This window comes from Ambystoma mexicanum, chromosome 10 (assembly GCF_040938575.1).
Source record: "Ambystoma mexicanum isolate Mex_15411 chromosome 10, UKY_AmexF1_1, whole genome shotgun sequence".
In the NCBI taxonomy this organism is placed as follows: domain Eukaryota; kingdom Metazoa; phylum Chordata; class Amphibia; order Caudata; family Ambystomatidae; genus Ambystoma; species Ambystoma mexicanum.
This window is the reverse complement of record NC_090932.1, coordinates 1,240,759,046-1,240,773,932: the sequence shown is the minus strand read 5'-3', so window position 1 is coordinate 1,240,773,932 and position 14,887 is coordinate 1,240,759,046. Positions and strand designations below refer to the sequence as shown.

The following is a 14,887-nucleotide window of genomic DNA, read 5'->3' as shown; positions in this document are numbered from 1 at the left end:
AAGGGGTGAGTGACTATTTTCCTGGCTAGTATTTTACTAGCCAGGAAAAAAGTCACTACTAGTAGTAGCTTGCAACTGAATGTTTTACCATTCACACTAATAAAAGAAAAGAAATTAGGATAAAAAAACAACTGTTGCGAATATCTTGTAATCTATATCATCAGTATGCAACAAAATACAAGTAAGCAGCAAAATGATTAACATGAACCCAAATGCAGTGCTCTGTTAGAGTACATGATTATAGTATTACCATGAAGTAGTTTTATTTCTCACATTCATTTCCATTTTCCTTTTTGGTGTGGGGGTACACATGCCCCTTTCTTGCTGTCTTTTGCTTATTCATTTGTGGTGTATTAATGCTTCTACTTGCCTATTCCCCCTCCTTGGACACGGGACTGGAAACCCCTGGGAGGTTGTGAGGGAAGGGGCAGCGCGCTAAAGCGTGACAACTGGCAGACAGACCTCTGCACTAGGAGATCACTATGGCGCTATATGGCATATTATAAAAGACTTAACAATACAAAAATATCAAAAACAAAAAGTATCGAAACAAGGGGCCAGGGACTACCCATTAAATTGCATTGAGAAAGCAAACGATCGAAACACTTGACAACACAATTTAAGGGTAACAAATAAATGCACAAAATTAAGTCGCCAACATAAGTACACAACAAGAAAGCATTAAAGTGCATTAAAATGGCAACCTATTATGCGAACACTTGACTGTAGAACGCAATTCATGTGTCCATTGGAAAGAAACAACAGTGCGGGGATTACACAGACCTTCCAATAAGTAAACAAAATACACGTTCTTGCTTCGAAACAATGCGAAAAGTGGAAATAAACGCCATTTAAGTACCAATTCTGTTCCGGGATCTCCCGCTGTGTTTTGCAGTGTCCAATTTCCCCTTAGTTTGCTTTCATTCCGACGACGAGCAAACCTAGCAGCCAAAGTCGTGTTCCGAGCCGAGGGACGGCCTAATCGTCCTCCCCACGACAACATTTCATACACACACCTGCCAAAAAACGCCCCATTCGTTGCTATAAATGTAATGCGACTCCTTTTTGGGGCTGTAATGCAATGTAAAAGGACTGACATGTACTGTGCGCCGCACCGGTTACTGAAAGAATCCAGTTCAAAGGGTGGCATGACCGTTGAGACCAAGGCACGAAGTGCGGATATGATATGCCGTGTTAAACAGTTGCTTGTGTTGGCTTCTGCAGTGGCCGGGAAACCCGCCTTCGGTAGTTTGATAATAGACAGAAGTTTGTCTCGGGGATAGGAAGTGGTTAAAAGGCACAAAAAGGGCAGCACTCTGCACGCCAGCCATGATGTTTACGTCTGCAAGAAGCTGGGTCGTAGCCATGCAAATAGCACCCCACACAGGCAATGTTTACTTCTGTGCAGCCGGGGAGCGCCCCATCCCTCAGGGACCGCCCAAATGCACGCTTGCGATGTCAACGAGCTCCTCTCATCTGTCGTAATGTAATAGGCCAGACTTTTCACCAATACTAAGTTGATCACGCCCGCCAACAACTTAAACGGGCCGAGAGCGTTTGAGCGGTTTCATACTCAACCAAACAAAACGCGCGCCATCATAAATTCTACGTTAGGAGAAGAAGACGAGTACGTTCTATAAAACGGAACACGTTTTTGTCTAACTGACCAAACATAACAACGAGGCCTCCCTTTCTTCGCAGATGGTACTGTGCAGACATACAGATGAAACAGTTCACAAAGCAAGCATGCTGTTTTAAGGCAAGTAAGAAACGTGCATCTAAAACATGTGAAGAAAGCGCGTACGGCAACAGGAAACAATCGGTGAAAACTACGTTCCTACATACACACAACTAGTTTGAATCACGCAAAAGAAAAAAAGAAAAAGTACACTTTAAGATTTCGTCATGCTGAAATTAAGTACAGATGTGCAATCCAGAATCGGCACACACACTGCCAATGGCACACAACAAAAGGGAGACATACATTTAAGCACACAAATAAATTGACCGCCAAAAGGACACATGCCTAAAACATGAATGCCTTAAACACTGCTAACAGTAATGGAAGAATACATATTTATGGCTGTACAGATCTGCCTCCAGTGCAGGTAAATCATATTTTGAAAACAATGCGCGTTTGTTTTGAAAAAGAGAAGTGTGCAACAGTCACACGATGCGTGCGTCGCCAAACATGCTCCGACTGGTAGGGCGCTTGTGTAATCTACCCCCATTTACAGATGGTTTCGAACACATGCTTTTTTCCCAGACTGATAATGACAATCACAAGAGTATGCTGGCACAGGCAGCTTCCTCCCCCGCCCCCACTGCTGTCACAGTCGTATCAGAACAGCTCTTACAGTAGCACACACGGGGTGTAAGACTGATCTCTAGAGCACAGCGCAGCTCCGCCCCGGGGAAGTAGGACACATGGGAGGAAAGGCAGAGGCTAGCAATACCCACAGCAGAATAAAAGGTAAAGCCCCGCGGCATTGTCAGGGTGAGCTTCCCCGTCGGCGTTAAGATTTAGGGGAAACAATGATATAAGCAGACACTCCTTTAGGGGAGCTGCACAGACTGCTATCGAGATCCTGCAATGACACATTTGCCCGGCGTCATATGCAGGTTGTCACTGCATTAGAGGCAGCCCACCATCCGCTGGTGAGAACGCCTTCAGCTCCACTTCGATAGGCCACATCACAGATAGGTTACCCAAAAGGTAACCCCCATGAGAGGCAGCACTCGCTCTCAGGGAGTAGACTCCCACCAGAACACCATCCTAGATAGCTGGGCCATTAAAATTAATAATATTTTTTTTAAAAAAGGATAAAAATACCCTTATCTTCTGGGAGGAAAGTTCACAAGTTAAAAGTTGCCTCTGAATTGAGGTCAAGTCTGCACGTCACAAGTTTGAAACTTGGCAAGTACACCTGGCCCCTCATCTCAGGCCAATAACTGGGACATTACACTTGGTAATAACGATTAACATATGGAGATAGTTATTGACCTAGCCTGAACCACAACTACTGATATTGACTGCACTTTGAACATTCGGTTTCAAAAGTAAACAGGGAAACAATTCAATTTCCCAGCAAGAATTTCTTTAACAAGACACTATGGGAGGAGGTTTTTTTGCTGCAACAACATTTTTAACACAAGGTGAAACGCCAAAACATAGCAAATGCTTTCACTTTCTTATGGAGAAATATTTTACTTTTACTAGCCACATAATGCATGCTCACGTTAAACCCACTCCAGTTAACCAAGTTTGCAATTTAAATCCTTAACTTAGCAAAACAACCTTATTTAAAAACAAATTAAAATTTACCAACTCAGTTTGCCCATTTAATACACTCACGTTTTATTTACTTTACAGCAACCTTTTTAGATCAGCAGCATCACTCCAAAACATGTGCTAATAGACTTATGTGCATCGAGAGGAGTACTTCTTGCTTGGGATAATGATCCTTACCAAGCTGATTATCCTGCGAAAATGACCCCTCCCTCGGTCAATCTATATGGATATATTATTTCAGCGTGGCAACATGCTAAATAAAAACAGATAATCTATCCAGAAGCATTTCCCCTGGAGTGAGGGGCAGGTAGGGAACCTGTCTTATGTCAAACCAACTATAATACTTAGCTAGGACACATGTCAGGAAGGTGTGAAAGGACTGGGAACAAAATTCCTTAAGCATGTGTGTTCTTCAGTCCCAAAAGCAGAGTGAGTGTGAGAGGTGCTGGATTTGCCCAGATCTGGGATCCCACACAACAAAAACAGCTGCATCTCAGATCAGGAAAAATGTATTTGTACTAGTGATTAAACAGGGAGTCAAATCCAGGTCCATACCATACAACAAGGGTCAAGAAACTCAAACAAGGCCACCTGGATCAGGCTACATGTGAAATGGCTTGTTATGATCGTACCCTAAAAGGAATACAAATAAAAAAAGCAGCCTTTTAGGTTTAGAAGGTGTGCAAATTTTACACTTTTACCCCGCACCATTATAGGGAACGCTCCTCTCGTGGGTTATTTTCCAAGCATTCATGATGAATCTTCTGAGACAAAACGTTTATGGAGGGAGAGGGTTAGAACAACCCCACCAACCGCTGGTGGGATCCCACAGTAAATTATTTCCAGCACTGTACATGGAGTGTATCTGAACATTTCATGCTATCGTTTTAGGCGTGTGGGTCTAACTGCGTCAGCCAATCATGCCATATTCGTGGCAATGGAATGTGATTTCTGTCCATCATCATCATAATCACAGCCGTGGGTCCCCGGTAAACACTCCACAACTCCCTGGGGTAACTCTCAGAAAGGACTGTGCTTTGGAGGCCCTAGCCCATTTCTCACAACCATGGGGGGGGGGGGGGGGGGTGATAAAAGATCACCACATGCATCCTCACCTAGCAACACTGCTATTCCAGCATCAAAGCATCCCCATAAACAACGGCGGCTGATCTTTAGGAAACAAGGAGTCTTCATAAACACAAAGATTCACTCACCAGGAACATGAAAGGGTAATCGGCTCAATCCCCTACAGCCTCTGGAGATTTGAGTAACAGGTCACCTATCCCACATGCACAGGAGTGCAAAAGAAGACCACAGAAACTAGTCTATCAAGTCAGAACAGGTCAGAAACCCCGCCATTACGTCAAAACACATCTCAGAGCCCCCAGTGGCACTTCAAAAGAACAAGTCTTCCTGGAATGTCTCTGCACTTGTCCATTTTCAAATCAACTACCCCAATACATCAGAAGGAATGGTTGAACAATTCAGTGCCCTCTCAAGCGAACATCTCGCATATCCCCTACCAGAGAAAGGATGCACAGGTTTATCATCACAAGCCCCCCCCCCCGCAACAGTTAGAGGATAGAGGAGGTTTCAGCGATTCCCAACTGTCTGTCTGCCCCCTGCAGGAACCACGTCTCCGTAGCCCCTTAACAAATACGAAGAGGAATGTTATACCCTGGTTTCCAGTGAGCCCCCTCCCCGCCTCTCACCCGGTGAGCATGGGTTATGGTGCCCCCACAGGCTGCCCACCGTTGTTTCTCTTGACATGCCTCACCAGTTAAAAGGGGATTGCTATTGCTGTGACCCCCACCTCCAATTATTTTCCCTCGCATCACTGAGAAAAGATTGCAGTACCACCTCCAACCCCCCCCTGTCCTGAGAACCCTACTTCCGTGCCCCCGCTCGTAGTGGCGACCTCCCCCTTTCAATTGCACCCACCCTGTTGTCCCCGCCCCTTACCAGCGAGAAGAGGTTGCAGTGACAGTCTTCCAGGCTTGCTCCGTTGGCCCCCCAGTTCCCCGCCGCGCTCATGATCCGCTCCGCGGCCGCCCCGGTTGCGACTGTCTGTAATCAGAGGAAGGGGCAGTCCGTGCATGCGACGCTGCACGTCACGTGGTGACATCATACGGCCTTACAGTGCGCTTGCGCTTGGCAGCCTGGACCGAAGACGGCTGTGGCGCAAGGAGTGCTGCTGAGGTATGAAATTGCAGGGCATGGAGGAAACACCCCTCACAACGTTGGCCTGACTGAACATGTCATTTTTTGGGAACAGTGAGTGTCAACACATGGGTTCACCAAGAAGATTAGAAAGAGGGAGAATTGAACTTTCCCATTGACGTGCATTAGTTTATGGATATTTTAAGCGGGAGAAAGTAAGATTTCGGTAAAAAAAAACACAATTTATTAATTTCACACAGAGAAGAGACATCATCCTAAATCGACACTTTGTGCCCGGCTATTTTAGAAGGAAGGGAGCAAATTAAGTTGTGCAATATAGCCATTTTTTGCCTAAATAGATTAAATAGGCCTTCTGAATTGAAAGGGTTGTCATTTATCGCGGGTGGTGTTAGCGGTGTTCCGCTACCGCCGCCCGTGAGCCCCCCACCCCCGTTGCACAGAGACACAGAGACCGAGGTGATACTCGTGTGGGCTCCACGGTGGTTCTGACGCCACCGGGAACGCCCCGTTTATTTATACGAGGCACGCGACGGAGTGAACATCACACCGTCGCGTGCGCGCCCTTAAAGGGCCAGCGCCACACGCCTCCTTTTCCATAACAAAACTTGAAAAAGAGAGGATCTAACTATCAAACATTTCACAGCACACAATACAAACCCTAATAATCCCCCCATTTATTGACAGCCACCCTGGATCTCCCGATGGTGCTTTCAACAGCATAAACACGTCCACCAGCCAGCCTTCCAGTTCAGTCTGTCACATAGTCAGTGAGACGAGCAGGTTTCCCACGCCCTGTTCTCAGGGGGTACCTCCTGCCGACGTCTATGGCCGGTGTGCCATCGCCTGGTCCTCCACGAGCAGGAGAGTCTACTGCGGGGGCTTGACCCCACCTTCGTCCAGTGCCTCTTCACCCTCTCTGTTGTCAGTGCTTTCCACTCTCGGCTCACCCAGTCTCTTGAGGAAGCTGGCATTCCTGGTCACTGATGATGTCCCGTCAGAGGCGGTCACCATAGATCCCTTCACCGCCACGACATCCAGGGGAGCGGGTTCATACGTGAGGGACAGTTTGCCCTGTGGGTGGCGATTCCTCACTAGCACCTCAACCCCCAGGGCGATAGTTGGGGGTCTCAGACCTCTTCGGATATTTTCCATCTGCGTCCTTGCCCGTCTGTCCTCCTCCACTTGTTCATTGTCAATGACAGCCGGCTCTCGATCCCCCACCTCAGGTATGACGTCTCTCGGGCATCGTTGGAATAGAGCCTCTGCAGGTGCCACACCAGTTGATGAATGGGGTATGGTCCCGTATCCCCTCAGAAATACATACAGCGCCCTTAGTAAACACTTGCCTTTCCCTTGGGCGATCCTGAATACTTTGTTAAGTGTGCGCATCATGCGCTCTGCCTCTCCATTGGCCCGAGGCCAGAGCGGGGTGACCCTTCTGTGTTGAATGCCATAGTCCTTCATGAGATCTGCGAAACTCTTGCCTTGGACTGGTGCCCCATCGTCGGAACACAGAACAGAGGGTAGGCCATGAGTGGCAAAAATCTTCTCCAGTGCTATCACCACCTTATCAAATGCCACCGACTCTATGAATTCGACCTCGGGATATCGAGACCATTCGTCCACCACCACCAGGAAATGAGTGCCCCTCGATGTGAATCCAGAGTCCGCATGCACCACTTCCCATGGTCTTGTCCCTCTTGGCATTGTTTCGATGGACGGTTCGCGCTGGGCCGGTGACGCGGCCTGGCACCACACGCACAATGCCACAAACTCCTCCACTCTCCGCTCCAGCTCCGGGAACCACACCTTCTGGCGGAGACGAGCCTTTGTCTTGGGGGCTCCTTGATGACCCTGGTGTGCCAGGGTGATGACCTGTGGGATTTTGGTCTGGGGCATCACGATCCTTTCTCCTCTCAGTAAGAGCCCCGACTCCGAGAATGTCAGTTCTTCGCGCACCCGCCATAGTTGCTCCAGAGTCACTCTGGCCTCACTCGTTCTTCGGTCCAAGGCTTCCAACACCGTCTTCCAGGCACCTTGTTCCATGGCCGCTTTCATTATGGCGAAGCACTCGTCCTTCTTTGACGCCACCTCCAGCTCCTCCACCTGCATGGAGTTAGGGGTGGCCGTTTCTACGACCAGGCGAACATGTTCCCCCGCCTCTTCTGCTGACGTGGATGCATGAGAGCCCCCTCTTGGATGTCTAGAGAGGTAGTCCGCAGCGTTGTTGGCCCCGGGACGATATATTAACGATACACCATACTCAAGTAGTGCGAGCATCCAGCGCTCTATTCTCACAGGTGGTCTGGAGGAAGAGCCAGCCATGATTGGCAACAGAGGCTTGTGGTCTGTGACCACGGTTACAGGTCGCACCAGGATGTAAAGGCGAAAATGTCTACAGCCCCACAGAACCGCCAAAGCCTCCCTCTCGTTTGAGAATATCGTTGCTCGGTATCGGAGAGCGCCTTGATTGCGTAGGCTATGGGGCGAACCTCCTGGTCACTCCCCACCTGAGTGAGCACCGCCCCAGGCCATAGGGGCTAGCATCCACGACGATCTCCGTCTGTAGGCTGGGATCGAAAAACGCCATGGTGTCCTCTGCCACCAAAGCACTCTTAATGTCATCGAACGCCGCTTGCTCAAGGGGCCCCCACTGCCATACGGTGTCCTTCTTTGTCAAAGTTCTCAACGGCTCTGAGCGGGACGCCAAATTCCGGATGAAGCGGCTACAATAAGTGACCATGCCTAAGAAGCTCCTCACCTCAGCAACATTTTCTGGCGGTCGAGCCTCTTTTATGTCCCTCACCTTGCGGGGATCAGGCGACACCCCATCCGCCTTGAAAACAAATCCGAAAAACTCAATAGTGGTTTTGAGAAATTCGTACTTATCCTTGTGCAGGGTGAGCCCCAGCGAGCGAAGGCGCTCGGAGGTCTTGGCCAGGCGTGCCAGGTGTTCCGTTTCTGACTTGGCGTACACCAGGATGTCATTGCTGATGTTAAGGACTCCATCCAGATCCGCCAATGCCCCCTAATAATGTTCTGGAACACCTCCGCCACAGAAGATACCCCAAAACTCAGTCTCTTATATCTGTACAAACCCCGATCAGTGGTGAAAGTCGTTATGTAGCGGGACTCGGGGTGTAGGACCACCTGATGATACCCTGCACTTAGGTCCAGTTTAGAGAAGAACTTTGCCCCCTGCAGTTCCGCTATAATGTCATCGATGGTGGGGGGTTAAATGCCGCTCCCTCTTTATTGCCTTGTTGGGGAGTCGCATGTCCATGCAGATCCTCACTGCGTCGGGCTGTTTGGGCTTGCGTGCAATGACAATGGGCGAGACCCATTGAGTGGGGCCTTCAACCTTCTCAATGATGCCCAAACCTACGAGTTTGTCCAGCTCTCGATCCACCAGATCTCTGAGATGAAAAGGTACTTGCCGATGCTTCAGCGCCACTGGTTGGATCAACTCATCAATGTGTAGCCGTACAGGCTCACCCACCAACTGTCCAATGCCTTCAAACAGGGAGATGTGTTTGGCGAGTAGCACCTGTATGTCGTCCAGGTACACAGAATAAGCAAATGTCACAATGCCAAGGGCCTCTGCAGCTGCACAGCAGCGTGTTGTTGCTCACCGGTGTGACATAAAATCTGGCAGGGATGAACGACTCGCCGTACTGAACTTCTGCCACAAACACACCATCCAGGGGAATGGGCTGGTCGCCTCCAAAGGTGAAGATGCGTGCCCTCAGTGGAGCCAGCATCGGTGGAGCCAGCATTGGCGGGGCCTGCATCGCATTGTAATGCTGTCTGGCCATCACATTTACTGATGCACCGGTGTCCACTAGCATTGGTATCGAGTCCCCATTGACCAACACGTTGCACCTGGGCTGTCTCTTGGAGTGGGTTCTCAGCATGCCCACACTGGACACAAAGAAAACATTTTCTTCGTCCTCTTCTTCCTCCTCACCTTCCTGAGGTGCCCCTTCATCACCCTGGTCCACCTGGGCAACGTTAGACGCCCTCTGGGGGCGGAAGAAACTAGCCCGGACAGGCCCCCTGGGAACTACCTTCGGAGCTTTCGTCCTGCACATCCTGGCGAAATGGTCTGCGCCCCCGCACCGACCGCACTTCACTCCCGTAGCTGGGCACTCCGCTGGGTGCAGGAGATCGTACCTGTAAGAGGATTCAATTCAACACTACAGCTAAGTCACCGCCTAGTCTATAATACTGAATGAAAACCCTTATTGATATATCTTTATGTCCAGTTCATGCGTTCTGGATGACTACCCCTATATAACACCCCTCTCTTGGAATCCCCCTGACCCCACTGAGCCAAGAAGTAGTTCTGTTTTGCAAGTTTAAAAGGTTTATTTGATAATTTAAACAATAGATATATATATCACACCTTATAATAAATTAATAATTGAATAGCACACTTAATCTGATATGATAAAGATCAACAACGGAGAATCCGGCACTAGCACACTTCTTTATAATCACGAAGGAGTTGAGATGAAATGGATAAGGTAGCACACTGGTAAATAGGTACAGAAGTATAATGTGGTATAGAATGCTTTATAGGGTTCAAGGAAATGCAAGGTTGAATGAATGAGATGCAGTATAGGAAATACTCAATATGATTTCAACAAACAATGTAATCGCTTTTCTCTGGCAATCCCCTCCCCCCCCTTGATGCAAGGCAAGGAAATGGAAGGAAAACACACAGTTCTCAGAAATGCAATCAATGTAAATCAGTTCACCCCAGCAAGCTTACACTACAGAAAACAGATAGGAGTTTTGAAAACACAGGCAAAATGCTTTGATATGTGCTAGCAATGGATGAGAAATATGCTGGAAATGCTTTTAATTCCCTTTCAGAGGTTCAGGGTGAGTGGTATCTAGTTAATATTAGTCCAGGCTCACACTAGCAATGATTCAGGAATGATTAGCAGGTTAAACGAATTTCTGGCAAATGGAAGGCAAGCAGCAGCAGTTTTTACATGTGAAGAAATTTGCAAATCGCGGTAAAATTCGCGAATGCGTGTTCCGCGATTGCGGTAAAACTATAAGGGGTAGGAATGTGGTTCTTGGTGCGATTCAAAGCTAAGATTCTAAGCTTTCAAATGAAAGTTACTGCAAGTCTCTAGCACAAACGGTCGCGGAGATATGAGCGATTTAATAGAGGTCGTTTTACAGATTTGAAATTTTAAACGCACACTTTTTCAGCTTTAAAAATGATGGCAGGATAACACAATTGCTAAGCTGCAGTTCTACTTAGGTTAAAAATGGATTGAATTATATTATTTTAACTAAGAGATGGGTTCTACACAGTTTTACTATGTACTCACACTATATTCTTGAATTAAATGGGCCTCATCACGGATCTGGTCAGGGTTTTGGACTGGGCTCGGGTCTCTCTCTGGGCACAGCACTGCTTTCTCTCTGGGTACAGCACTGCTTTCTCTCTCTGGTCTGGTCTCTAGTTTGGCTTTCTGGAGGTTGATGAATTTGAAGTCTGGATCTCTGGATGTTGTATGGTCCGGCAGAGCGCGTTGCAGCAAATGGAATTGAAGGTCTCTACCTAAGTTTCAGTGGTCCATTTATATGTTCTGCAAGTGGGTGTGTGTGTTTGGTCATAACTAAACTCGCCCCTCTCACTTGTCATTGGTCAAATTTCCATTCCCCACTTGATTGGGGAATGAACTGTGAGTCAGAGGGATGTCATTTTATGGCTTGCAGATAGGACACTCCTCTGTCAGATTGCACACATTCTATATTTGATAATAAAAGACATATTTCACAGTTACACAGTTGCTTGAAATTACATATACATGGTGTGGCTGAATTTAGCCATGTCTCTGTCCAAATCTGCTGTTTCTAAGAGCTTGCATTCAGAAATGGCACATAATTGACTTTTTAACTGATTTTTCAATTTCTGACATTGACCCAACTTTACATACATGTGCGCAGGGAGTATGGACATTAACTGATGAAGTTTCAGATTTTTAACATGCATACATTTAGAGTAATATCCACTTTTCCGCTAAAACCCCCCTGAACATACCACCGGTTCTAAAAACCTCTTAAACTGTGGGCAGAAAAATCACAAGAATTATGGTATCATTTATAAAATTTTCACATGTCCGCTCTATGAATGATCCATCTTTTTAAAGTTATGTTCTGGCTCCAAAGGGGTGTGGTTTCCTCTCAGCACAAGGTAGAAATACTGGTTTATCCAGTTCTGCCAAGCCAGCTTGCTCTCACAGGCAGTGCCCCTCCCAGCTTCTGCCAAGAGGAAGCTACATTTTACGACTGCTGTAATAAAACCTTTGCCTGAGTCAAGAGAGGGCTCATTGTTCAAGAGGAAGCCATTTATGATCCTCTCAATAAACCCTCTGCCTGGGTGAAGGGAGTTGCATTGTTCAGTCTCCTGCAGAGCACAGGTAATTCAATTATCAGATAGATGGTATATTCTTAGTGTGGCCAGCAAAAGGAAGATAGGCCTGGGAACACAGTTGTGACTCAAGTTTCACTCCTGATGGGGGTAGCTGTCAAGCAAAATCAAGTTCCTTAAGCCAGACTTTCAGCTGTCATGTTTTTTTTTTGTTGCTTTTTAACTTAACTTGCAATTTTACACATGCAGCTAGAATGCTGATTCTAAGTGCAAAACTATGACATTTCAACAGTTACAAAGGCATGTGACACCAAACATAGGTCACTCATTTAATCTAAACATTTTCGATTTTAGCGTCTTTAAATCCAGTGCAACTTAAACTGCTGCAATCCACAGCTCAGCCAGTCTTGTTATAAACCTTCCAGTCACTTCAGAATATCACTTTACATTGTATCCACCTCTCAGTAAGTCTTTCTTTAGCCTGCTTTGGGTTCATTCAGTTTTACACAAAAAAGTAAAATCTGGTGTGGTTTTAAAATGCCGGCTTTTGGATAGTGGTGAGTACTGGTACTGCACCCATTTTTGAGATTTAAGAAATGAATTCCCCACCATTCTAGGTTGCATTTGGCAATCAGCATTGCCATTCCCAATGGTTTCAGACTACTGTGCGGGTAGTCCAATGGTGGTTTTAAAGCGCTTTGAAGCTAACCGGCGCTACTGTTTTTCCTTTGGCAACCCATTTCCCTCATGGCAACCCGGCCTTTCATTCTCGCACTGGTGGGTGGCAAGTGAGGCAACCATTTCGGTGTGCGCACAAACTGCGCAGCTTTCCTGGATTTCGGCGCACATGTGGGTTTTCCGCCATCTTGAATTTTCTAAGCCCACAGCACCAAATGTTGTGGCATGATAGCTTAAACGTGGGTCAGGACACCCAACATACCCGCATTTTAGGCATGAGGAGTGTGCTGCTTGTGGTTGTGGACCTTGGGTATTCATGGGGCATCTAGATCCACGGCCTCTGCTGACTGCGCAGACCTCCTCCACCTTGCCGAGGTGCACACCCGCTTCCATTCGAGTTGCCCGCAGCTCGGACACTTCATGGCACCTTCCAAGTTCCAGGATGCGGGGAAGGGTGATGCCAGGCTCTCGCAGTATCTGGCGCCGCAGTTTGCCAGAGGCACACCCCTGTATGAGCTGGTTACGAATCATGACTTCTGGGTCGTTCCACGCACATGGCGTCGCCAGTCTGCGCAGCCGCCCATAGAAAACATCAAGAGTCTCATCGTCCTTTTGTCGAGCACCCCCCATAAGGAAACTTTCATAATCTGCATTTGCCATCGGAAGAAAATGGTTGTGGAGCACATCCTTCGCTGCCGCAAACGACCCATTCGCTGGTTGCAGGGACAAAAATATCTCATGTACCGCCAGGCCTGCAGAATACAGGAGGGTGGCCAATTTACTGTCATCGCTAGTCTCCATCGTGGCCCTGAAGTACATCTCAAGTCTGTCCATCCACATCTTCCACCTCGGTCCCAGACTTGATGGTGTGCCCGAGATATCAAACTCAGGCATTGGTTGTAGGGAGCCAGGTGGCTTGAGCAGAGGTCTTGGCGGCAGGATGGGCGGAGGCTGAATTGCGGGAGCAGCCTGTTGTTGTGCAGCAGCCGCAGCTGCAGCAGCTTGGCTCATGGTGGTAAACGCACAGGCACCCCAAAGATATCCGAGTGATGGGACCACAACTCACCACCAGACACAGCCAACACCTTCTTCAGTAGATAGTCTCTTGACACCGTCAACAGGCCGCCCACAGATGGCACTGATCTTCCAATGTAGCCAGGCACATGCAGATCCACAAATCGTAGATTGGGCAAACAGGCAGAAATGGAGAGTCCAAAAATTGAGCAGGCTAGGCCCCCAACTTGCATCCAGCAGGCCTCCCTGAGAGTCTCACCCACAAACTCGGTGAAAAACACTGAAACTGTCAATAAATGATTATGAAATGACACGTGCTGCTTCTAGTGGCTATCCGCCACTGGATTGTCCAAAAATTGGGCTTGGATAGCTCACGGGTACTTAGTTATGAAGCTGTGATCATCCGAGGCCTTTTCAACAAAATGGCCGCCGGCAGCGTGTGTCTCTCCCCTCTCAGTGATCAGATTTCGCCTGATGCGCTCACATTAGATCATCGGCGCAATGAGCGAACTTCGCCTCATGTCCCAGGGAGTGATCCGGTCTTCGTCGCCACTGTTAGCGGTGTTCCGCTACTGTCGCCCGTGATCCCCTGACCCCCTTTGCACAGAGACACAGAGACTGAGGTGATACTCGTGTGGGCTCCACGGTGGTTCTGACGCCACCGGGAACACCCTATTTATTTATACGAGGCATGCGATGGAGTGAACGTCACTCCGTCGCATGCACGCCCTTAAAGGGCCAGCGCCACAGGTGGAATGCTGCTTAAGCTGCACGGACGTCATCTCACCAAAATGCCCTGGGTAGCGGAAGTGATATCACATGACCCTTGTCCTCTGATGACATCACAGGAACTGATGCCATTTCACCCTGCTGTGGGGAAGCACTCTCACAGGATCACGCCCCATCGAGACCTTGCAAGACTACATGAAAGAATTGCGTGCTGCACCAGAAGCGTGCCAGACCTGCAGCGGACTGGGAGACAAGCGGACGCTCCTTGGCGCTCCTCCAGCTTTAAGGCCAACAGCCACACCTTCATAAATTATCTCCATCTGAGTGACATTAAGTGAGAGCACAATCCCACAGCAGTGAAGCAACTGAAGAGGTTGCTCAGGAGACATACATTGTTCTTTAAAGAATAACTTCTGTTCCGTGTATCCACTTCCAGTAAAGCTTTACCTACATCAATCAAGTGTCTAGCTATCTTTAAGACACAACATAATTGGCGACGAGGACCAGGGGAACTGTCCCACGCAGCCATCATGCAAGTAGCTACACTGCCTCCACTGTTTCTCCAGTCCCCAGGTAGGCCTGGGATACCATGACAGACA

The 14,887-nt window shown here is 48.0% G+C and overlaps 1 protein-coding gene across 1 annotated transcript in view; it reads right to left on the bottom strand.

The window, feature by feature from the left end:
- MED13L (mediator complex subunit 13L) overlaps positions 1-5,386 on the bottom strand; it is a 2,324,591-nt gene extending 2,319,205 nt beyond the window's left edge. The window contains exon 1 of the mRNA XM_069619219.1: positions 5,255-5,386. Within this exon, the coding sequence (XP_069475320.1) occupies positions 5,255-5,326 (72 nt within the window). The 5' untranslated portion in view covers positions 5,327-5,386. The remainder of the gene's footprint in view (positions 1-5,254) is intronic.
- Positions 5,387-14,887: the final 9,501 nt, after the last annotated feature.